The sequence below is a fragment of the Neocloeon triangulifer genome, unplaced genomic scaffold, assembly GCF_031216515.1.
Source record: "Neocloeon triangulifer isolate White Clay Creek 2 clone unplaced genomic scaffold, ASM3121651v1 ptg000004l, whole genome shotgun sequence".
Lineage (NCBI taxonomy): Eukaryota > Metazoa > Arthropoda > Insecta > Ephemeroptera > Baetidae > Neocloeon > Neocloeon triangulifer.
The window spans coordinates 4,057,235-4,081,699 of record NW_026775547.1 but is presented as its reverse complement, the minus strand read 5'-3'; the positions used below and the strand labels follow the sequence as shown (position 1 = coordinate 4,081,699).

Here is a 24,465-nt window from a genome sequence, read left to right as displayed (position 1 = left end):
CAACCTCCTGTGGCATCACCCCTATGGTGGCTCGGGGCGTGTTGTGTGTTGGTAGCACTCGAGGGGATAATTGCACCATCTGCACCCCACAGAACACATTTTACTACAGTCGCCTATTCCGAAATTGTCTTTCTCTAACTCCATCCAAGATTTTTTTGATCTTATTTTACTGGAATCAAAATAATTTGGAATCATTCCCTTTTTTTTATTAAGATTTTATAAATGATAAAAACAATTTTGATGTAGTTCGTTATCAACCTATGTTTAAATCAAAATTTTTGAAAAGTTCATTTAGATTTCTTCAATGATCAAAATTCCTAATTTGTAATATTAAAAAATAATAAAATTTATTTGTTACTTTAAATTTTTTTAAATTATTCAATCATTACATTGTCTGTTTTCGTTTTGATAAAACTTGTGAATTTATATTAAATTTTCTACATAATTTTTTCCTCTAGTATTTTTTTTTTAATAGAGACATATTAGAACTAAATTTATTATTTAAATAAAATGAATATAAAAACCTTGTATGGCTTTCACATGACAATTTTGGACGAATCTGTCATCATATCAGTAATTGCTCCCTAGACCGCAAATGGCTCATGGCTTTAAGGAATAATCAAAGGACACGTTTTATTTTTGTCCTTGGCGCTTAATTAATAGTCAAAATCCCTCTCGCTGCGTCTCTACAAGAGAAGAGAGCAGAGGTCGCGCACTCAAAAGGATGGCAGCTTATTTGTATGAAAAGGTTTCTTAACTCTGGGGCAGACAAGCCCGCGCGGATCCGATTTCAAGAGTCACCAACGGCACTGTCACGCCCAGTGAGGACAAATTTCAAGCTAATGGGGATTTGGAGGTGCAGGGAAGATCAGGTTTGGGTAATTCTAAAAATAAACGAAGGAATTTTGATTACGTGTCATCAGGGAAAACTTCAATAATTATAATGAACTAGTAGAAAAAAGTGATTTTTCTACAAAAATTTTCAAAACTGTAGATAAAAAAGCACACAAACAAAATCATTTCTAAGTAAATATTATTATTTATATGCGAGTTATTGGCAAACAGATAAAAACGGAATTATTAAAAATTTGCAAAAATATGTTAAAATTTACTTCGCCTTGTCAAAATTAACTTCTGAGTGGTTTCAGACGAATAAAAAAGCTTCTTCTTTTCCTTTCACAAGACAATTAAAAAAGGAGTATTATAAAAACAACCAAATAATTGTAAGGAAATTCGATGTATAATTATATGTTTTAGTTGAAAAATTATAGTTATAAATAGACATTTGGTGCCTTAAGCGGTTCTTCATTTTTGTTCTTCTATAAAATAGCCAATTTTTTTAAATTTCTTTATGACCCTTTCGAGATTTCCGTCTGGGAATAGGAGAGAAATTCCCCTGTCAATAAAAACCTGAGCGCACGAAACACGCACATTCCTGTGAAATCGAATGCGGCAGATATAAATAAGCAGACCAATTTTCAGAGAGCGACGATAAATAAATTTGCCGCAGTTGACCGGCCGCGTGCAAACAACGCCCCGTGTATTAATAATGATCAACATATTGCGGTTGCAGCAAATGCATCTCGGAATGCACCGCATCACAATACATGCACGCCGCCGATACACATATTTAATGCATGAATGAAGCGCCAAGTGGAGATAAGTGAACGGGTATATAATATGCAGGGTATTACGTCTCAATTTGTTGCGCAAGACCCTGACTCGAATTACATTCCCGAGCTACGACCACTCGGCTTGAATGTGATATTAATTGAAGTTCAGGTATCGAATAGACAATTATTTTAATGGATAATTATTTGGTTTGGGTGTGAATTTTTATATGTCATTCCGTCAACTTTTGAGAAAATAAATATTGTTAGAAAAAAAGAATATTTTGTACAGAAGATTCATTCACGTCATTAAGCATATGAAATAAAAATTTAACCTGCAGGGCTATAAATGTATTTAAACAATATAAACCTAAAATAATTTAAAATGTTTATAAGCATAAGTTTTAAAATTTATTTCAGCATTTCCTATTTTTAAACATAATAACATTATTTAATAGTTAAATAAACTTAATTCTATTTATTCTGTTATACAATATTTCAATCATTGAAATGGTATCTTTAACGTTAAACTAATTTGGCTTTATTTTTTTTATTGTCTGTCAAATTTTTATAAATAAAGTGAAATCCCTTATTAAATTATAAGATACTGATTAAAAGTAAGTGTATATGTTGGGTCATAATTACTTTTAGAATCATTGAAATTATAAGTATTTTCAGATCATTATTTTGTAGCGAATCCTCTAGAATGACTTATGTACAGCTCAATTTGCTGAATAAAATTTTCACTACAAAAAGCTGTTTGAGGTTTTAAGTTGAGTCTCAAATAAACCAGTTTGGCTCCTGGCCTAGGGTTGAGCCTTGATATTCCACTTCACGCAGGGCTTCGTTTTATTCTCAACTCTTTTCGTCTTTTACAAAAACGCACGCCCTGGTCTTTATTTTATCGTGCTTAAAAGGTGACATAAAACGAGGATTGGCGTAAGCTGAGTTTTGAAACAATGTGCCAAAAAGGAGGTAAACCAGAGTTCTCCAATCATTTGTTTTAAAAGGCATCTTGGAGAAGGAGTTTAACTCTTTTGGGTTCGAAAGGGCAAAACATTTCTCGTCTGAAATCAAAAATTTGATTGCAGAATTATCACTTGTTAAGGTTGAAACAGGAAAATAAATTAATTTGCTTATTTTGGCCAGTTATTATAACAAAAGTTGTGACAAGGTACAAATGCTTTTGATTGGAATGATTAAACTTTGATGCAAATTTTTTTCGCAATTTTTAGCTCAGCACATACATGAATTTTGTGTTCTTTTGAATTTGAGAATAAATTCAGTAATTGGCTTCTAAATTTTATTTCCTACCAATCACTTTTGTGCGTCTAAGATTTTTAACCTTTTTCACAGTGGATATTTGTTTCTGTGCCAGTAAAAAAGAGCAAAAGAAACTAGAGGAGCCACAATCTCTCACTTTTTTTCACGCCACGCAAGCCGTAAACATGTCGCCGAAGTAAATAAAAGTACAAATCAGAGCAGAGACGAATGAAAAGGTGCCACTCTCTGCGTACATAAGTCAAAATCTCGCCTTTTTCGAGTGCGCGATAAGCCGACTTTCGGGGGCGTCGGCAAGACGAGTCGTTTTTCACCAAGATTTACGAGAGTCGCGCGGTGCCACCTTGTAATACACAACGGCCGCGAAGAAAGGGTTGCTATGGCTGGGGTGGTGCCAACCCTGCCAGCCAACACCCGGAACAAAACTGCGTGCGCTTCAACGACAACAATATCGCGGCGGCACGCGTGTGACGGACCGAAAATATGCAGAGATATACTTTTTGGACGCGCTTTACATGCTAAACACATAAGCGGGGCTCGACGCTTTTTCTTCCGGCGAGAAGGATTGGGTGCGATTTTTGTTCAATTTTGCTTTAAACTTGGATATTAATTCCTTTAAAAGTAACAAAAATTAAAATTTGACTTGTTTTAATAAAATTATAACTATCATTAAATAATTTTAAACAGTTTACTTTTATGCAAATAAAATTACATTATTTTTTTTATTATTTATATGTTTAAATTGATTAATTTCCAGTGTTTTATTGGGAAAAAAATGTTAAAATGACCGATAGGCTGTTAATGTAAAACATAAATTTTTTATATTACTTATGCATGACATTATATTTTTTTGTTATCATAAATTAAAATTGAATTAATTACTCGGTAACCGGTGTGATGATATTTTGGATTAAACTATGCAAATCATAGATTATTGAACTTTATTATAATTGTAGTTTAAAGATATAAATTATTTGACAACGTGTCTTAAATAAAAATTTTTCTCCCAATTCAATTATTCATTAATGCTATTGTAAATTTTTGTGAGTAAATTTATTTTTTCTCCACTGTCCCTGCAGTACCAAGTAATATCCTCAAATCATTACTGATCTGTGATTGTAATTTTTACAACTTTTTAAACACCATGTTATTTTCAAATGAAAATACAATTTTATTACAATAGTTCTTGATTTACAAATATTTTGTAAGGAAATGAAAATTATAAAATTATCTTTAACAGAAACTTGTGCTGCCGCTGTTTGAAAAGGTTTTTTTTTAGTTAAATAGTGATTTTTAAAAAAAAAAATTGGTTTTAAAAAAATCAAGGAACTAAAATTAAATAAGTTTGTCAAATTTGTGCAAAAAAAAAATTGTAAATTTGATATTCAAATTTTGATTTTACAAAAATTTGGCGAAATGTAGTTTCTTCACTAAAATTTTTTAATTTTTTGAGACTTTATAATGTTTTATTGAGGGGGGGGGGCTGTTGTAGGGGATGAATTTTTATTTTGAAGTAAAAACTGATTTAAATTTAATTCCCATTTTTATTATCAAGTTTTTCTAGTGCAGTTTCCTTTAATTGACCTCAAATCCTATATGTAATAATGCAATTATAAAATTTTTAATTTATTTAATCTATTATTTTCAAAAGTTGCGAATTTCAATTATAATGCGTTGGAAAATAGAAATATCCAGAAGCACCTTCTGCATGCTTTGTTTGCCAAATTTTTCTCAAGTCAATAAAAGCGATTGCAGAAAACCTTTTTTATTTTGCCAGCGTTTATTTGTTCGTCATCTTAGCGCGCGAAAAGCATTTGGCACACGAAAGGATTTCACGCGAGTTCATCTGCGGTCAAGTAAAGTTTGTCTGACGCGATCAATCCGTCGTTCCAGGCAAGTGAGAGACGTGATTGTCATTTATATATTATAAGGAGTGGACGCGGGCACACATCGACTCTGCGCGAATTACAAGAGCAAAATAAACGGCTGGAATCGGGATTGAGCGATAAGATCACTTGGATTTTGAACATCCGGTGCAGCCGCGCGGGGACAGCAATCCTCAAATTGAACTCTTAAGTGCGCGAACCTGTTCGCAGCAAACTGGCTCTGATTTTAGCACCGCGATAAAAGTGCAGCAGAGTAAAATTTACCTTGTTTGCGAAGTGGCACGCCGGAGAGTACAAAATAAACAAAAAAAAATCAGCCTGCGTTGCTTGCTGACTTTGAGTGAATCAATAAAATGCTAACGATTGGGTTAAATATTTGCATTTTGGTGATTGCAAATTCAGGGGTGCTGCCCATATTTGCCAAACTCTGAGGCTAGAAAAGTGAAGAAAAAAATAATCGGAGCAAAAAATTCAATGTTATCCAAGTATATAAAAAAAGCAATAATTAAAAAAAAATGTTTCAACAAGATATTAAAAAAAAAAGTGAAGAAAAGTAGTTTTGGCTCAAATTTTATGACTGAATAAGTCCTAAATGAAGTCATTTTTAAGCCAAAGTGTCATAAAATGATTGTTTTCAAGTCAGTTTTTTCCAATTATATTAAAATTGTGTTAAAAAATGTTCAAGAAATTTAAATAAATTTAAAAAAGTCAAAAGCTAGCAGAAAAAATTTCTGGAAAAGTCCTCAACTTCATAAATTAGAATTGTATGATTTTGAATCACGAATAAGCAATCTGCGGTCAGAAAGTACAAAATTTTTATCTTTAAATTTAAAAAATAAAAATTAAAAGTCCTCTTTTTAACTAACATAATCAAATATATATTAAATGAATCAATCCCTTAATAGGAACTTAATTGAAAAAAAGGAAATAGAGGACCTTTGATGACGAGGTGAGGAAATCCAGTGAAAAATGGCATGTCGGGAATGTCTGGTGTTTATTGTGGATGGAATATGGGACCGTTAAGTTGTCACCGGACAGGAATCTTAAGTCAATGTTGTGCGAGTCGATCGCGTTTTAAACACCTCATAAAACTTCTATTAATAAAACAAGAGCCGTGTGCTGGCGGTAAAGGCGGCGATTCCCAAACAACAATAAAAGTAAGCCCTCCGCTGTATCCACAATTTTTATCTTTTTTTTTTCAACTCGCGATGGCGACTATTTTATCGGTGCACAATCGCCCCATGCTCTTCCTCGACGGAGAAAAAAAATTAAAAAGCATCTAAAATTAAACTCGCTCTCCATGCGGAATTTCGCGTTAACGTTTATGGCGAACGCGGGTTATTAAAAGTGCCGGGCGCTACTTTTCGCTGCTTGTTTTCGCCCCGTTTGTTTTGCTCTCCATATTTATTAGCGGTCCAAGGGCGTTGCAATAAAATAATTGACCGCGATGAATGAATCTCTCCAGCACCTCCGGAGCGAAATTAGTTTTGATGATGGTTGACTTTGGTCTAAAAATTTGCATTAACTGCGCTTCAGACTGCGGTGCTCATTACGCGAGGTGATAATCATCAGATCGCGTGCCCTATACCTGTCTTAAAAAAAAACACACATTTCGTTGTGTGCTTTGGCAATTAGTGGGTGGATTTAAGGTGACTGTCGACCCGCGACCCTCGGCGATATTGCACCTCGCAATAATCAGTCAAGGAAGAAAAATATTTTTATCGACGGTCCGATCTTTACGGTTAGGAGACCAATAGTAGCACATCCATAAAAAAATTCATTTTTAAATATTTCTTACACATTACATGAATTGAGATCCTGAACAACCACTGGTTTACTTAGAAAATGAAATACAGTAAAACAAAAGCTAAATTATTATTAAGTAAAATTGTAATCTTCACCAGAAATCCATTATGATTTTTGCAATAAATTTTATAATTTATTTGTGATTACTACAACTATGTACAAAAATCATAGAAGTTAGATTTCTTTCATCTTTTGATTTCTTAAAGAAAAACGGAAAAATAAGGCGAGAAAATATTTATTAGTGTGGATATATTGATTATAATTGTGTTTATTAGAAAACCCCATAATAAAAGGATTGAGTGCGAAAGTTTGACAGCACTACTAACAGATTTGCTGATTTAGACTTTTTGCTTTAAAAAAAAAAAAACAAGTTGCAACATAAACGAATTTAATTATTTATAAAATTACAAATAATACTATCATTTTGAACATGCTAAAAAAATTAAATTAAAAACGATTAATTTTAAATGGTATAATAATTTAATAATTATTGTTGATTTTATTGCTTATTTTTCAAATTATCTTTTAAATTGATATTCAGATTTTTTTATTTAAATTTAAATATTTTGTTAAAAAAAGGTTTTTTTTATAATAACAATTTTTCCATACCACATAACTTTATATGAGATTTTACACTTTGAAAAGATTTCCTTTTTGTGTGGATTCGGAGCATATCACAAATTTGTATAAATATGTTATCATAATAATTAATAAATAATTATGACACATCGAATGAAAATCAGAAAAAGGTCCCTGAACCACAAAGTAAACGTCAATAAAAGTCGAGCCAAAACAAATGAGCTCCAGTTTGGCGCGATTGCCATATTAAATATAGTTGAGGTACAAGGACGAGCGATTCGGTTCCACTCACACGCCATATCATAATTAAAGAGAGGGTGTACGAAAATATGTGCTCGGCCGCCTTCAAAGGAGCTCTTATCAAGGGACGCGTGTTTCTGTTTAAAAAAGCTTATAGCGTTGTAAAATAAAGCTCGATGGAGCGACGCGGGCTTGCATCAAATTTCGCGGTCTGCAGTGCCTGTCGTAATTTTTATACGAGGAGAGAGAAAAGATGCACCAGAATGCAAATTTCCTTAACAACAAACGCAGCTGCAGCGAGTTAATGTCGCGTAAAATTGTCTACACTTGACCGTAAAAAAGTTACTTCAGGGGAAAAAATTTCGTCACACATTTTTTTCTTGGTTCGGAACACCCAAGCATTTGAGAGTCGGACTTTTTTTCTTGTAACAGATCAAAATAAAAGGGCCGAGCACACAAAAGATGAGACCATTGAAGAGTTGTGTATTGAATTTTATGGAGTCTCACACCGGCGAGTGTTCGAGATTTTCGGCTGCTGATGCAGCACGAATAAAAAAGTATATATATAAATCGCCTTGGAGAGAAGATGCGAGAGTGAAGGAAAAAGAATCGCCGCCGATATATTTGTGATCCTTAAAAGGAATTCGTGAGACGCTGGCTGCGCGCAGAGAGATGTGCTTCTCGTGTACCGCATAAAGAGCATTGTGTCGCTCAACCGAGAAAAATTTTATTTCGGGAGACCATCAACACAACCGGCTCCCGTCGACTTTGGATATTAGTAAGACCATTATCGCTGCACAAGACTCGGGAAATAAATTAAGGCCGTTCTCCACCTCCATACTTGTCGGCCATTCAAGATGAAGTACAAAAAATGAAATACATTACATTTTTTTTATTTGTATTCATTTGTTAATTTTATATTTGAATTTAGTTTCATTTCATGTTCATAGGACAATTTATTGATTATAATCAGTCGAGTTTTTCAAAATTTTTATTAAGCTCGACTGATTATAATCAATAAATTGTCCTATGAACATGAAATGAAACTAAATTCAAATATAAATTTAATGTTTACAAATGTACGTCTATGTTAGTCCTAAATAGGTCTACGATAATACCAAAAGTTTATAATGAAAGGTTATTTCGGCTTATTTTTCATGTAGAATTTATCAATTTTAAGCCAAAAGAGGCTTTTTTAAAATTTATTTCATAAGAGCGACTTCACTTGGGACTTTTAATAAGAAATAAAAGTGCTCCTTCAATGCCTTCAATGCCACTTTAAAAAATTCACATTTGCCAGTTTAATTAGAACAAAAAAATTGCTCAAAATGTACAGTATCAAATTGTAGCTGAAAAAAGATCATAGAATGATATTTAATTTCAATTATGAATAGTTGGAGCTCTTTTTTATTTTATTAATTCTCTTTCACATCTCTCTGACTTTTTATTGTTAAACAAAAAAAACTTCGTCGTGTTTTGAAGTTGCAGAAAGGCCAAGATTATTATAACTTCTTCTTCTTTCGTTGTTCTTTTCTTGATTCCAGTGGCAAACAGTGTACAAACTTTTGTTCACCAAAGAAGCATGTCGAGCTACAAGGCATGGTGCCAAAAATCAAAGTCATTCCAGTCGTTAATTGAGAACTGTCAGAAAGAAGATGCTCGCCGCGAAATTAATGATTGAGAACAGCTCTAGGGTTGCTCGCTTTTTGCACGCCCTCGCCGCCTTCACATGCAAAGCAGCCGAGAAAAGGGAAGATGATCGTTCGTTGGGCCGCGCACGATTCGGTGCGGTTTCGGTATAATTTGATAAATGAGCAAAGTTTCCTTGGTGCGCCGGCGAACGAGTCCAAAATCGAGAGCGGAAAATAAACAACAAAGAAAGAAGAATGGTGGAAAATCTGATGTGCGCGAATCGTAAAAGAGGGCAGGAAACCGGGCAAGGGTGGATTTGAAGGGTTGCCCACTACATGCATCCTCTTGATCTGCATAATTTGTCAATTATCCGAGCGCGCGCGGCCTCTGGCTCGGTTTTAATTTCGTCTCATGAATAAAATTTTAATTGCAAAAACTGGAAGCTGAAAGACGAGAGAGCTGCGTCTTGGAAAGTAGCAGGAAAATAGGGAACGCCAAAAACGGGTTGCAAAATAAAAATTTTTATCCCCAAGGACAATAAAGGATGTTAAAGATTATCCTCAGCTTCTTTTATCAGGTACATAAATTTATTCAACTGAAACTAAATAATCATAAATTTATGAGTTTTGATTACGCTTTCAATTTTTGAGACACAAAATGATAAAATGTTTGTGACAATAATGAATTAAAATTGAAATTTGGTCTCTTAAAATAAATTATTTTGTGCATAGTTTGAAAAAAGTCACTTTTTACATTTTACATTTTTTTTTCATGCAAGGTATTAAATTTTCATTGTTCAATCGTGGTGTTCCCTGCTCTGATTCTGCATCTGGGGCGCCGCTAATTATTAATTCCACCTCATTGTCCGTTCGCTGGCTCGTTGATTTTTGCAGACCAGATTCTCGGAATTATGCAAAGTGGGCTCTGCGGAGTAAAGCGGCCTTTCGATCCTTTGTGGTGGCCGGACGGGTCAATCACCTGCGCGCACACATGAATTGCGAGTAATGAGCTCTCTCTCTCCACGCCGCGAATTATGCTCTTGGTCCGTCAGTCAGGGCCGGTCTTATTCGCGTGCGTCAATAACCTGACAATGTGTCTCGGCAAACAGAGAGAGAAAGAGGCCCCCGAAGCCAGCAGCCGGTCTTTTGCGGCCGCCGCTCCTTGAATATAATAAAAGTGCAGTAAAAGTAAATGTGGCCAGATTTCGGGAGTCACGAACTGTGCAACAAACTTTCGTCGCTTGCGTGGACAGAGCTAATTAAGGGCACATTTTAGGAAATTGCAATGGTGAAATATAAAAGTGATAAAATTTATACATTATAATTTTTTTTTTAATTTCCATCATTTTATGATTATTTATTAAGCTAAACAAAATTTTCTTTTTTTTATTTATGGTAATTTTTCAAATTAATTCATATTATTGGTATTTTAGCAAAGTTTAAAGAGTTTGTAAATAAAAAAAATAAATATTTTTCCAATTAAGGTTCTCATTAACACGGTTTTAATTAATTATTTATTATTGAATGAACTCCATTACAATTATATCCCTCCCCTTGTAATAAGCTGCCTATGTCTTGAGTCGCACGTTTGATGATTATTCTTCATTATTTTTTATCATTAATAATCTTATAAATTAACTTTTGATTATTACAACATTTAAATATTGGTAGAGAAATAAAAAGGACACTAATCCACATGAAAATTTTTGTGTTTGTGATTTATTGAAACTGCGTTGACAAAATAAAAGTGTGTTCCGGCAAGTGGAACTTTGAACAATCAATCATTTAAATTGACTCTCCCCCTTTAACGCAAATCAAACTCACGTTCTGGCGGGTATTTTTTACTGGGAGAGAGAGTGGCCTAATAAATTCACGGGCACGAAATTGCTCCGATCAGCACAAACAACAAGATGTTCTCTCTTTCGATGACCCTTTGCGGGCGAATAAAGAATTTTGAATAATTTTTTATTCATCCACTGGAAAATGAATTCGTTGACACGTAAAAGCCGAGCTAACAAAATTTATATGTAACAAAATATTGCTGGTAATAGGAAAAAATTACAAGACCTTTAAATTTGTGGCTTATCAACTATTTTTATTAAATCATTAATAGAAATTTTTGAAATTCATGATGGATTTTTTTAATTAATTGTAATTGTCATATCCAAAGAATTGTTTGTTGAATCTTTAATTGAATTAGGCCTGACCCTCAATGCGACTAATCTAATTATATAGTTTTTTATTTTATTCTCATTTACGTTTTGTTACACAGTAGATTTTAAGGAAAATTTGCTTCAAATTCAGATGACAACATTTCACTTTTGCAGGTCAAGATTTTACATTTTTGTCCACGAATATTTACTAAAACTTTTCATGATTGGGTTTTAATTAATTATATTTTGGAAATTTTAGTGAATAAAATAAATCCCGAATTGTAAATTAAGATCTGATGCCGGATCTAAGTAATTGCAAGGAAAAAATTTGGTAGTATTTTTCAACATCTTCCATTTGTGACCATAAAAATCCCCAAATGGAATAAAATAATATATCTCTCTTCAGATTAAAATCTCATTTGCACCGTTTTGGCAGGTTAACGCGAGTGCAATAAAGAGCAAAAAGTGGTGCAGCACGTGGCGGTACTTTTGTCTATTTTTTATTGCACTCACGGCCGACGGCCAAGCAGTCGGTAAACACTTTGAGAGTGAGCGCAGTAAAAGTGAGCCTCGTCGTCAGAGGAAACTATTTTTTAATTGTTTGTTTTCGTTACTTGATACTATTTGCTGTTGGCACTGATCCATTTAAACTGGAGCTCGCATGCAGAGTGCTGCACGCGCCCGCCCGCCCGCCACCCGCATCGAATCATCCACCCGCAATGATTATTGCCCTTTCTCGGATAAAACTTTTTTCGGCGGCACCGACACAGACAGCAGCAGGAAGAGCTCCCTTTCAACTTGTACGTGCGCATTTGATTACTACCCACATCCTCTTCTGGTACACACCAATTTTATTACCGGGGCAAGAGACACGCAGGTGAATTATGTCTCTTGTCGGTACACCAAGAGTTGACCTTACAAAATGAGCTGGTGCAGCTAAATTCTTAATAGTAAAAATTTTTGGTAAAAAAATTGATCTATTAAGCAGATGCTCAGTATTTAAATAAATAGCCCAATAAATTTCTGAAATTCGAAACCTCCAATTTTGAAATTCAATTCGAAATAAACCGGGAAAAAATAAAAGTATACTTTTTTTAATTTGCTCTAAATTAATTTGACGCTTCTTTGGGTGTCGAGTTTTGTGGATAATTTCAACGATTATATTCATTTTCACCAGTCGATGTATGAATCAAAATGTAATGTTCTAAAGGAAGTAACTTTTAAATTCAAATCAATTTTGCGGTAGAATTTCACGAATTTAACAGGAGCAGGATATTTTTTTTCTGAAACAATAAACAACTCGCAAAAACCCATCGAGGAAAAGCCAATTTTAAATTCAAATCACCATCAAATCAATTTGTTATCAAATTATTATATCCGCATTGAAGACTTTTAGTGTTTTAAGAATGGAATGAGTTTACAATATAGAATTAAAAATAGCACTTTTGATCGAGATTAATTTTAAACGAGAATAAAGAGTATTTAGCTTTGGCGTCAGAATGACAGTCGAAGTGACATTTATTAGCCTGCCCATCGATGCATCCTAAATCCCGTTGAATAAATCGCCGATGACAAAGGCGGGGTCACCAAACGAATGACAATCGTCCTGCTGACTGAGGCACTCGGACGATTCCCAAACCACTTTCCGTTTCTATTCTTGGTGCCGTTTGTTCTGAACTAAAACCTTTTATTATTGTCTGCACTAGTCGGGCAGCAACACGCACAAACAAAAGCTCGCGTTTTGAATGGGCGGGCACCTCTCGTGAATAAAAGAAATTGTGCTGAAAGTCACATCAGACTTGAAAACTGAAAATTTCCAAATAACTTTTGGGAAAAATTTGATTGCCTGTTCATGCAAATCGCAGCGAAACCGCACGAGGGGAGAGGCACATTATTATATTTATCTCTGCAAACTGGCGCTGCTGGATGCGCTAAAATCACAACAGCTGCGCCCACATTTCTCCCTGTTTTAATATTTCGGTCATCATCGCACGCGTCGCGAGCTTCTTTTCTTATGTTTCCCTCCGACTGTGCCGCTTACAAAGTGAAGCTTTTCATCACGACTCGCGGATTAGCCGAGACTTGAGGACGAAAAATGTATTCAAAAGGACAAAAAGCGACGACTGCGCACGATTTATGGCGCTCAAATTTGTCTTGACGAATTTAATCAAATTTTATATGTTTCTGAGCTTTTTGCGCGCCACTTTAATGCGATCGCCTAAAAAATTATGCAAAGCTTCTTCTTCCTCTGTCCAGATTTATTTGGCTCACGTTTTTTTCTGCAACGAATTATTGGCAATTACTTTTGTCAGTTAACCAGCAAAAGCACTACTTATTGCGTCAAAGAGTTATGCGTAGAGAGTTTTGTGCAATTATGTTATTATCTACAATTATCGGCAAGTGGACTAAAATTGTGCGCAGTTTAAAATTCCAGTGGACAATTATACTAATTGGTAGTCTGTTTTTACACTTCATTATTATGATTTTCTTCACAAATTCGTGTCAATTTGGAGGGATTATTCTCAAATTTTTAGGATTAAAATTTTTCATTTCTGATACAATAGCAGTATTGTTAATTCCTCTTGAGGTATTTTGTAAAATAATTAAATAATTGAGAAATATTTAGTTTTTTATTGTTTAATCCTTATTTGACATTTCAAATTTAATGTCTCATATCACACAAAGTTTTGAACCAAAAAAATATTCAAGTTCTATAATTTTAAATTATTATTTAAATGCATTTAATTTTGTTTTCGTTTCTTTTTAATTAAAATTTATAAGAAATATTTTTTTTTTCAAATAAATATTATTGAAATTTTTACAATTTTATTAAAAATAAAATTAATATTATTTATCATTGAATTTCAATAATATTAAAACTTGCTGAATCAACCGAATTGAAAAATGTCTTGGTTGATATTAATATAAATAATCTAATTTGAAACAGATATCAAGTGTAATTATATAAAGTTATAATTCCTACGTTTTGCTTGAAGTTCTTCTAATTCTGGGCATTATTTTTTATTGTGATGAGTCCAAAATTGCACAATTTACACAAAATCATGGACTATCCATTCCTTTATGAATATTAACAAACAAAAAAATTCACAATGTTTTTCAAATTTGTTTTATTCAAAGCTCACAATTAGTGTCAATATTAAGTATCGAAATATCCATGTAATCTCACAATTAAAAGAAAGTGAATTTGAAGCAATTCTGGAGATCATCATAAAAATTAATATAGCGAGAAGGAAAAAAACTCGCCGCCATATGCAGACGACAAGCCGCACTCGTATAAATTTTCTCGATGGAGGGCGATGAGAGATGTTTAAAAGTGCATTTATCACGCGCGGGCTATGCCTTGTGCTTTATTATTCTTTTTGTTGGCATTTCTCCGGCAAAAGACAAACAAAACCCCCAAGAAAAATTGGCTGCTGTCCACGCGGTTTGGCCGGTTTTGCGCTCGCAGGGTGTCCTGCGATCGCTCGCAGCACCCCCGACTGCACATTTGCCCACGGGCCGAGTAAATCTCCATCATTTTTTATTCGGCCGACGAATGCACCGCCCCGAATGCAAACACATTTCCTTCTTCCTGCGCCTACGTTATCAGCGTGAGATTTTGTTTTTCCTCTCAGCAGCCGCGCGCCCTGCAAGATCTTGGCACCCTCGCAACCCTCCAAGATAAATAACAACTCGGGCCTGCCGCTTCCCAGGTGTCACTCATTTCGTCAATTAATTTAAATGCGTGTACCGTGTTCCTGTGGCAGCTCCACAGTGAGATATAACACGCGTGCACCGCCACTTTTCGAACCCTTCCGTTGATGGAAAGAGAAATGAATTTTTTAAATAGCCTCCACAGCCATCCGCTCTTCTTCATCTATAGACGAATTTAGTTTTCAAAAATTACCTCTTATTTTACACACATAAAATTATGGTTTTGGGTAAAATAATTTTGAATTGTGAAAATGCATAATTTACTTTTTGGTATACAACGTGAAATTAATTATTGTAATTTATAATACCTCACTTGACATACTTTCAACAATTAAATTAAACAAAGAAAATGGGCAATTGGCTTCATACGATTTTCATTAGAATTGCAAAAAAAAAACAATCAAAATTAAAATTAAAAATTAAATTAAGATGGATAAATAAGGAAAAATGCGAAAATTTCAAGTACGATCAAATTTCATGAGGTATGAGCAATCCCACTGCTCGCTAATTGATGCAAGAATGAGCTGGCAAAAGAAAGATTAAAATAATGTTTGGGAACTGGAATTTTGAAGTTTTTAAAATGTCGAGCTAATTTTTAATTTCAAGAACAAACCACAAACTTTTAATTTTGGCCTTTGGTTTTCTCAAATAAATAATAATCTAATCTTGTCATTTAGAAAAAGTTACGCAAAATTTATGATTTTTAAATAAATTTTGGAAAATAATTCAAAGGCAGATTTTACTTTTTATTTTGTTGAATGTTTAATAAGATTCAATTTGTCATTTAACAATCATATTTTTTAACTACATGATTAATTAAAAATTTTGAGTAGATTAAATTGTCTGTTCATTTGGTCTTGAACCTTGGAGCAAACCTGTCTGCCAAACAAGAATTATTCAGACTCTCCTTTTTAGCGCGGCACTCCTTCGCGCGGCAATTTTAAGGAGATGCGATTTCGAACAGCTCGAAGAAGTAGAAAAAAAAATGAAGCGATTGCTGCCGTGGTGTGATTTATGCCGGTGCTTTTCCTACCGAATGATTATTACAGTCACGGAGCTTGATTTAGTGGCGACCAGTTAAGTCAGTCACCAAGCGAGGGGAAAATATAATAATATAATGAATAGGCTGGCTCTGGCTGGAGTAAAAAGATGAGCTCTATTTGACTCCAGGGTCAGATTTCCTGCCTCGTCCGTGGAGCTTTGCCAGGACGAGATGCACACACGCGGTGCACCAACGCGGTTATGCTTGCCGGTCACGAAGCCTATGACGAAATTCGGGATTAGAATTCCATGCCTTCATTTCAATGCAATTTGCTTTATTTTCAGTCGTAACAGAGGAATTATTCTAAACTTCTTATCCTTGGGATTTTCGATTTTTCTAGCGGTCATTATCATCATAACTTGAAATTAAAACCATTGAAACGAGGTATTTAATTTAATTTTTTAAATTGTCCAGTGTGCTGCCTATTAGTTGAGCCCTTATAAAAAAAAAATCATTTAATAACTGTAACAATTATAAAACTTGCTAAACAACTTCAAGCTATGCAATTTTTTTAAATTATCAAATTTAGGAAAATAAATTAAATAAGACATTTTGTTACAAAACGTAGATAAAAAATAAAAAAATAATATAAAATAAATTTTTATTTAAATGTAAACCTTTAATTGGTATAATTAATTTTGTAACGTGGAACATTTTATCACAATTTTGAAATTCTGTTGCTCTCAATAAATTTTAAATGGCGTTAACACTAAAATAATGTAGAATATTGAAATGCAAATTAAATTTTTATGTAGGATTTCCTTTACGTTCTTTCCATAAAAAATTTTATTTTTATAGTTTTCTAGATACAGAAACTGACAATGATTCAGTTTTTTTTTTACAAAAATCCTAAAACAATAATTTTATTGATCAGAAAACATTGCAAATTTCTTAATTCAAGGTTGAAAAGAAAAATGCAAAATTTGTCACTTGGTGAAGTGAAAAAAAATATTAATTTTTCATTAATAATTAAAAAATAAATAAAATAAGTAAATAAATAAATAAATAATTAAAAATAAATTAACCCCACTATCAGATTTCATCACGGCAAGAAATAATACAAAAATAGCAAAAAAAAAACATTGATTAATAAAAACCAGCCTATTTTTTCACGACAACTTTTAACAAAATTGGAATTTTTTTCAACTCGGTAATTTGTTTTCCGACTTTTCTTACAATTTCATCTTTTCTTGGTTTGTGCTTTTTCATTAGAACGGGAGGGGGTGAGGCAACAACCCGCGGACTATTTGCAAAGAGGCGTTATTAAAATCTTGTCACGCGGGGCGCTTTGTGTCGGGCCAAGTCGGCATGACGGAGGAGCTTTTCCTTCTTTTCGCTATCATTGCAACTGGAAACCGGGCCCTTTGTCAAACAGGGCGCTCTCGCGTGTCCCCAACAGACCGCGAAATCAGGTCTTCTGCTGATGGGCAGGCAGGTATTTCAGGTGCAAACTCCTCTGCCCTCCGCAGAAGAAGGCGCCGAGAGATCGTGATTCAGCACCGGTGCCAAATTTCACCGCCATTGATTTCGGGCGGACGACCTCTCTTTATTCTCATGACTTGAAAAAAAATGCACGATTTCCATTATGATTCGAGCGGCAACGGTTGAAATGAGAATTAAAATTTAAATCCACTCTTATCGAAGTGAATTGTTTAAAAATTAATTTGACTCCAAACTGAGAATTTAAATAATCATTGGCGTTTTGGGGGAATTTTCGTGACGTTTTCAAATTATCGCATGCAAAGCGATTCAAAATTATTCACACAAACCTCACGGATGACATTGGAGACAAATTTATGTAAAGCGCATTGAAATCTATGCTAATTTGTCTCGCGAGCGGATAAAAAAGACGGGGGGTGGTTCTTATTTTTGCTTCTGTCTTTTGTGTGTTCGTCGCTTGCAGATTGTGTAAAACGGCCTCTCTTCCGCTGCTTGAGGAGAGAGAACATCTTTAATTACACCACGGCGCGTGTAAATGAACACACGTGAAAAAGTGCTGGGAAGAAATAATGTCGGCGAGAAATATGCACGTCCCCGTATATCGCGTTTCATCCTGTATTGTACTTTGTCTCCTTCGCTTGTGACATGACGATTTTTATTTCTTGCTCGCGGGTGCTAAACAATAACTGTGAATTTGCTAAAAAAAATTATTTTGAGTAATATTAACAGTAAAGTAATATTTTAAAAGTAATTTATTATTAATTTTATAATTATTTACTTTGCTTAAAATAAAATACTTTTAGGTATTTCTATTTTAAATTTAATATATATTTATTACATGATCAAGATTAAATCATTATTAGTTTTATTACTTTTATTTTTGCCGTATGCTTATTTTCTTTTTTGAAACATCAGTTTAAAAAAATTTTTTTACTATTAAGCTGATGTAAAAGCCTGGGCGGTGTGAATTAATCTTGCTCTGAAAAGATATTGTTTCAACACAATTTTTAACTTAGATTTATTATTGATTATGAATTGTAAATTATAGTTAATTAGTTATTTAAATTACAGTAAATTGTGATTTTTTCATGGCGTTCTGAATGAATACAATTATGTATTTCTCGTATCTACTTAAATCAGAGAGCCAACAGAACTACAAAACTCTGTTCATTGTTGTTTTCAGTTTTATTGTGCAGGCATTGTTTCTTGTTTCCATGATTTGTAATTAAAAAAAATTAGAAACCCAAGGAAATATGGGCGCCTCATAATATTTTCTTTAATTTTGCAGTTTTGTTTTGCAATAAATTGTCGTATTTGAGCAGAAACTTTTGGCCCAATTTATTGTTAATTGTGAAAACTTAAAAATCTCATAAAACTATATTAATAAATCATTTCACTTCAGATTCCATAGCTTCAAATATATTAATTTTAACGGAAAAATCCTTCAAAAATCGCTCTGCCAATTTTTATATCTAATAAGGAATTTTATTTTGAAAAATTGTTGAAAGAAAGTCAGTCCTTGCGATAAACAAAGTCTTACAAACAAAGTATGACTGTGCTGCCGGATCATCAATTAACTTGTTGGTGCGTGGCGTAATTCAATATCTCAGCATTATAGGGTCAATATTTGATATCAGAGATTAGATGCGAGAGCGAACGCACTGGAAAGTGATCAAGCATTATTTCTCAAACCACAAACTTCTTGTTTGTCCGAGAAGCTTATAATATAAAAATGAGTGAAGGGTACAGAGTGAAAAAATCTTAAGCCGGCAAGTTGGGGGAATAAATAATTAGGCAAATTAAATTCACCCCCGTCTCTTATTTTTCCCTCCTTGAGCGCATCGAATTGTGTTTTAAAGAGACGAAAACACTACTAATGCGACGTCGCATTTGGAGAATTTTAAGAGGGTGGCTCTCGCGTGCTGTGTTAAATTGCGTGTTGTTTATTTTTGGATGGGTGCTGCTCTGTCCTCCCACTGCTCGTGCTTATTATTCTCAACGACAATTTCCATTTTTAAAACTAACTGGTGTTGGTTGTTTTGTCATTCGGCCTGGCCGGATCCTCAATGATGAAGATGCACAGCACAGCTTTTTAAACCGAAAAGCGACTAGACATTTTCTTCTTGATGAATTGAATTTAAAAACCAGCAATGAGATTTTTTAGTAAGTTTTGTTTTAATGGTGGTAAAACACTTGGGGTTTTTATAGGTCAGCTAAGAATTATTGTAAAAAATAAATATTATTTATTTTAATCTTTTTAATAACATAATAATTTCTCAAAATTTTCATTAAATTTTATTTAATTTTGGTGAATCCTTGATTTCAAAACTAACATAAAGAAATTGTTATTTTTAAATAGTTCCTGAACTAATGTGGTTGAAAAATTGTTTGCAAGCAATAGGGGTGCTTGAATTTTATGTTGCAAACAAATTTAAAAATTGATTCTGTGAATTATCATTAATTTTATTAGATCAAATAAAAATTTTTAATGAAAGAAATGTTTCTTTTATATAAAATTCATTTATCGATATTTATCAAATCTAAAATTTACCCTGTGACCTTAAATGGAAATTTCCTTTAAAAGTTTTAATTTGTGCTGAAATAAATTTTCATGAAAATCACTTAGGCAGATTTTTATAGCTAACGAGATTTGTTAATGTGTAAACTTTTGAATTTTTGTGGGCTTGGACTTGTTAAAATTTGATTCCACTAACAAATATTATTTAATCTTTTTACTTTTACTCGAAAAATTTGTATTCAGAATTTAATGTCCAAGAGGCGCACTGCACACGTGGTTTGGATATAAATTTTTTAATCGGAAAGGCTCACTGCTCCGTCCCTTGTATGTATAAAATTCCAAAGCACACACATGCAGCAGGTTCATAGGTCCTCTCCAAAGTTTTGAGATACAAGTGAGGAATGCTTATCAACGCACATAAAAACAAAACGATGCAGCTTTCAAAGCAGGGCTGCTGTTTTTAGATGTATAGGCGAGCGGGGTACGTTTCCACCCGCGCGTCTTGAGTGAGTTCGCCGTGTAATTACGCTGAACGAGCGCTCCTCAAGTGGAATCGGATGTGCCGCACCAGATTTACGTTTCTAATTATCTCTTAATTTGGGGCGCCGTAGTTTTTCACTTCCACGGAGGAAAACAAATGCGTTCATTGATTCAGAAAATTGGGATATTTTAAGAAAAAAATTATTGTTTTTTGTTTTGGAGTTTTAATTTGAATGTTATTAAAAATTTACTTAATTTTCTTTTAAATTTTGTTCACAGATGTTGCACATGATGAACGAGACTGTGTCACCGTGCGACGACATCAGGAGTTTCTCCTGCGGGGCCTGGCTTTCTGACCATCCATTGCCCTCAACAAGATCGAGTTGGAACCAAAAAAGACAGCTCGAATTTGCAAGTAAGAGTAATTTTTATATTTTTGTAACTATTAAATTTTTATTTATCTTCATAGTCTTTTTAATTTAAATATTGTGTTTATTTTTAATATATTTTTTTTATTTAAAAAAAAATATTTCTGATTATCTTACTAACTTATTTTATTTTACGTTTAATTTTAATAAAATTTGTGGATATATTCTCTACTAAACTAATCATTTGATTTGAAATTTTTTAAATTTATATTTATCATTGGTGCTGCACTTTCAATTTAAATAAATGAATTAGCTTAACGCCTAATTGTTGTAGTTGATGTGATGTTCCTTTACATAAAGCTTATTAGAATTGAGGAATATAATTTAAATTGATAAAAAGGAATAATAAAAAAATGAACACATTGATTGATTTTATTTTATCTAGTCAATTTGAATACAAAAAAACCTACTTTTAGAATATTTAATGTTTCAATATTTAAGTAATTTAAAGTAAAGTAGACGTTTTCTAAATAATTGTTCATGTTTTATTTTTAATTTGAAATATTTTGCAGCTCGGCAAAGGATACGAGAATTGATAAACACAATGCCTCACGCAAACAGAATATCTTCAGTCTCGTGGAAAATCAAACACTTCTACGAGTCGTGCATGTCTCTGGACAACCTGGAAGCGGACAAGGCACAGCCCCTCAGAAAAACCATCACACAACTAGGTAAAACTAAAATTTTCGCATTTTTACTTTTTTTTATTTCTAAAAACTAAAATCTTCGACAAGGTGGCTGGCACGTGTTGCGAGACTTTGACATGCTCTCCTGGGAATTCCCTCGAGTCCTCGAAATCCTCCACAAAGACTACGGAGTGAGTCCGTTTTTCAAGATTTCTGTCGTAGTCGACGCCAGAGACCCAAGTCAAAACATCATCCAAGTGAGTTCACATCAAAATAAAATAAACATTATTATTAAAAAAAAAAAATCTTTAGGTGAGTCCGGCGGGTCTTGGTTTGCCTGACAGGAGTTACTACTACAGAGGGACGAACAATCCCGTAAGTTAAATTTCTTCCTCTGCATTTTTTGTGACTGGCGTAGCTTTTAAAAAGCTGTAAATGTCACGGAAATGAGTGGCCACGAGCCAAAATGATTAAGTTGTTCTCTCCGTCGGGTCCAGGTGGTGATTGCTTACAAGCGGTACTTAAAAGACATGGTCCAGCTGTTGGGGGCCACTGGTCCGGACGCTTCGAGTTTCGCCGAGGAGATGTTCCATTTCGAGAAGCGTATCGCCGAGATTACGCCTTCATTGGACGAATTGCAGGACCCGGCCACGACGTACAATAGGATAACACTGGAGGCGCTCAAGAGCCACGCTCAATCGGTGAGAGAAGCTCTTCTCTATTATTAAAGCGTTCAACTTAACCTTTGCCGACGCAGAGGTCAATTTTTATTGCCTCTATTTGGACTGCAAAAATTTGTATCTGTCAATCGTGCGCAATTTGTCAAGTACCGGCTTTTGATCGCAGATTCCGCTGCTGCAAATTCTGAACGCCATGTTCCCGAAGAAGAATATCGCCGAGACCACCGAAATTCTGGTCGTTTCCAAGCAGTACTTGAGCACCATCTCCAGAATCATCTCGACAACTGACAGAAGGTTGTCTTTAAAAATTAATAATTTTAATTAAATTAATCAATTTTAATGTGCAATTTTAGCGCGTTGAACAACTACGTCTTGTGGACTTTTGCCTCGGCTTACCTTCCTTACTTGTCACAGGAATTCACTGACATTGTCAACGAATACAACAAAGAGCTCACAGGTACAATTAATAGTCTTGGTTTCTTTTTTCAAAATCTATTAATCCATTATCATGGTTCAAACAGAAGTCAGACAGCAGTTGTTATGGGGAAATAAAAAAAGCAATCCTGAACAAGTTTAAACAGAATAATAGTAAAAAAAGCTGTCATAATTTTCTTGAAATTAATATTTTTAATAAATTTAAATTCTTCGACTTAAACTATCCAAATTTATGGAGTAATTAAATAATTAAAACATTTCTTTTTGCTATTATTCCAAAAGGTTTGGCGGAACCGGTGCCAAGATGGGAAATGTGTGTGAGCACTTTGCAGAAGTTCATGGGACTGGCAGTGGCTGCCATGTACCAGAAATCAGAGACTGACACTGAACAGAAACGCAAAATTGTAAGTGGCTGATTAATTATCTCAAAGAACCCCCTCATTGAAAAATTAACTTTAAAATTCATTCTTTATAATAATTCCCTGAAATTTATAAAAACTAACCTGTATATTTTGCTGCTAAATTTTATATTTTGGAATTTTTATTTATTTTAATAAAAATAAAAATTTCAATAGGTCACAGAAATGTTTGAGGACCTTCGAGGAGTTGCCAGTGATGAGATCGCAAACTCAAACTGGATGCCTGAAGATCTGAAGGACCACGTTTTCCAAAAGGTATATTAGAAAAATTAATGCTTACATAAAAAATAAAAAAATAATCAATTTGGTTAAAAAGGTGTCGGTCATGGGAATCCAAGTGGGCTTCCCGCAGTTCATGCTGGAAAACTCGTACTTGGAAACGTATTACTACGATTTCTACATCCAGAAAAAGGACTTCTTCACAAACATCAAATACGGTGTGGTGTTCATCAGAAGGGACGATGCGCTCAGGAGGTACAAGTCACCTTCAGAAGAGAACCGATGGGCGGGCGCCCTGGTTGGTTCCGAGGTCACCTACGAGCCGACGGCAAACAGGATCATTGTGCCCCTGTCCCTCCTGCAGCCTCCCTTCTTTCAGGGAAATCTCTCAAGGTGAAAAATTATTCAAATTCAAACCATTCAAACCTTTATTTTTTTTGGGAGGAAGGGATCATGCCAAAAGAAAATGTCTTGTCGGCCTGTACCCAAAGGCAAGCTCCACTTGAGTATTTTATACTAGTTAATTTTATTTCTTTTATTTTTTTTCTAATAGTAAGATGAGAAATTCTCAAAAATGTCAACTTCATTGAATTCATTTTCAAATCTTATTGTCTTTAAAGTTTAACCTCTAACCAATAAATAATAATTTTATAATCAGATAAAAATTTTATAGTAAAATCTGGCTTAATTTATCAATTGGAATATTAAATAAAATTTTACAATTAAATTAAAATAATAAAACAAATTAAATATAAAAATTTCATTATTGACAAAAAATATCTTATTATAAAGCTTTAATTTGTAAATTTTGAAATTAAGTTTAGTGTTTATTTTTAAATGTATAAATTTTTTTTTATTAAATTTGAATCTTTATTACAGAGCAATGTTGTATGGTACGCTTGGAGTTCGCTTGGCCAGCGCAATAGTTTCAAGCACCACCCTGTACGGAGGAGTACTCGCCGACGCTCAGGGCAGGCTACTCCTCCCTGAGGCGCCCGTCATGAACTTGGACGGCAGCTCGATGCCCAGCAGCATCCACGCCCAGGCCAAGGCGACGGCCAGGAGGGCGCAGTTGTGTCTTGTGCACTCGCTGGCCAGCACTGAAAGTGAGACTGACAGAATCAGGGTCAACAGAACAGCCCACCAGGTCAACACAAACATCAATGCGGTGTCCCTATCATTCAGAGTAAGTTTATTTACTATTTATGCTTTTTTACACAAATAAATTAAATTCAATGAAATACATATTCAAAATTAACTACACTAACACTTATTCAT

At 33.9% G+C, this 24,465-nt stretch overlaps 1 protein-coding gene across 1 annotated transcript in view; it reads left to right on the top strand.

Moving 5' to 3' along the window:
• The window catches only part of LOC132193644 (endothelin-converting enzyme 1-like), a 29,637-nt gene that overhangs the window by 4,157 nt on the left and 1,015 nt on the right, over nucleotides 1-24,465 (top strand). The window contains exons 2-12 of the mRNA XM_059614433.1: nucleotides 20,660-20,795; nucleotides 21,321-21,479; nucleotides 21,543-21,691; nucleotides 21,747-21,809; nucleotides 21,932-22,135; nucleotides 22,281-22,408; nucleotides 22,468-22,571; nucleotides 22,832-22,953; nucleotides 23,125-23,223; nucleotides 23,285-23,580; nucleotides 24,067-24,373. Coding sequence (XP_059470416.1) covers nucleotides 20,660-20,795; nucleotides 21,321-21,479; nucleotides 21,543-21,691; nucleotides 21,747-21,809; nucleotides 21,932-22,135; nucleotides 22,281-22,408; nucleotides 22,468-22,571; nucleotides 22,832-22,953; nucleotides 23,125-23,223; nucleotides 23,285-23,580; nucleotides 24,067-24,373 — 1,767 coding nt within the window. The remainder of the gene's footprint in view (nucleotides 1-20,659; nucleotides 20,796-21,320; nucleotides 21,480-21,542; nucleotides 21,692-21,746; nucleotides 21,810-21,931; nucleotides 22,136-22,280; nucleotides 22,409-22,467; nucleotides 22,572-22,831; nucleotides 22,954-23,124; nucleotides 23,224-23,284; nucleotides 23,581-24,066; nucleotides 24,374-24,465) is intronic.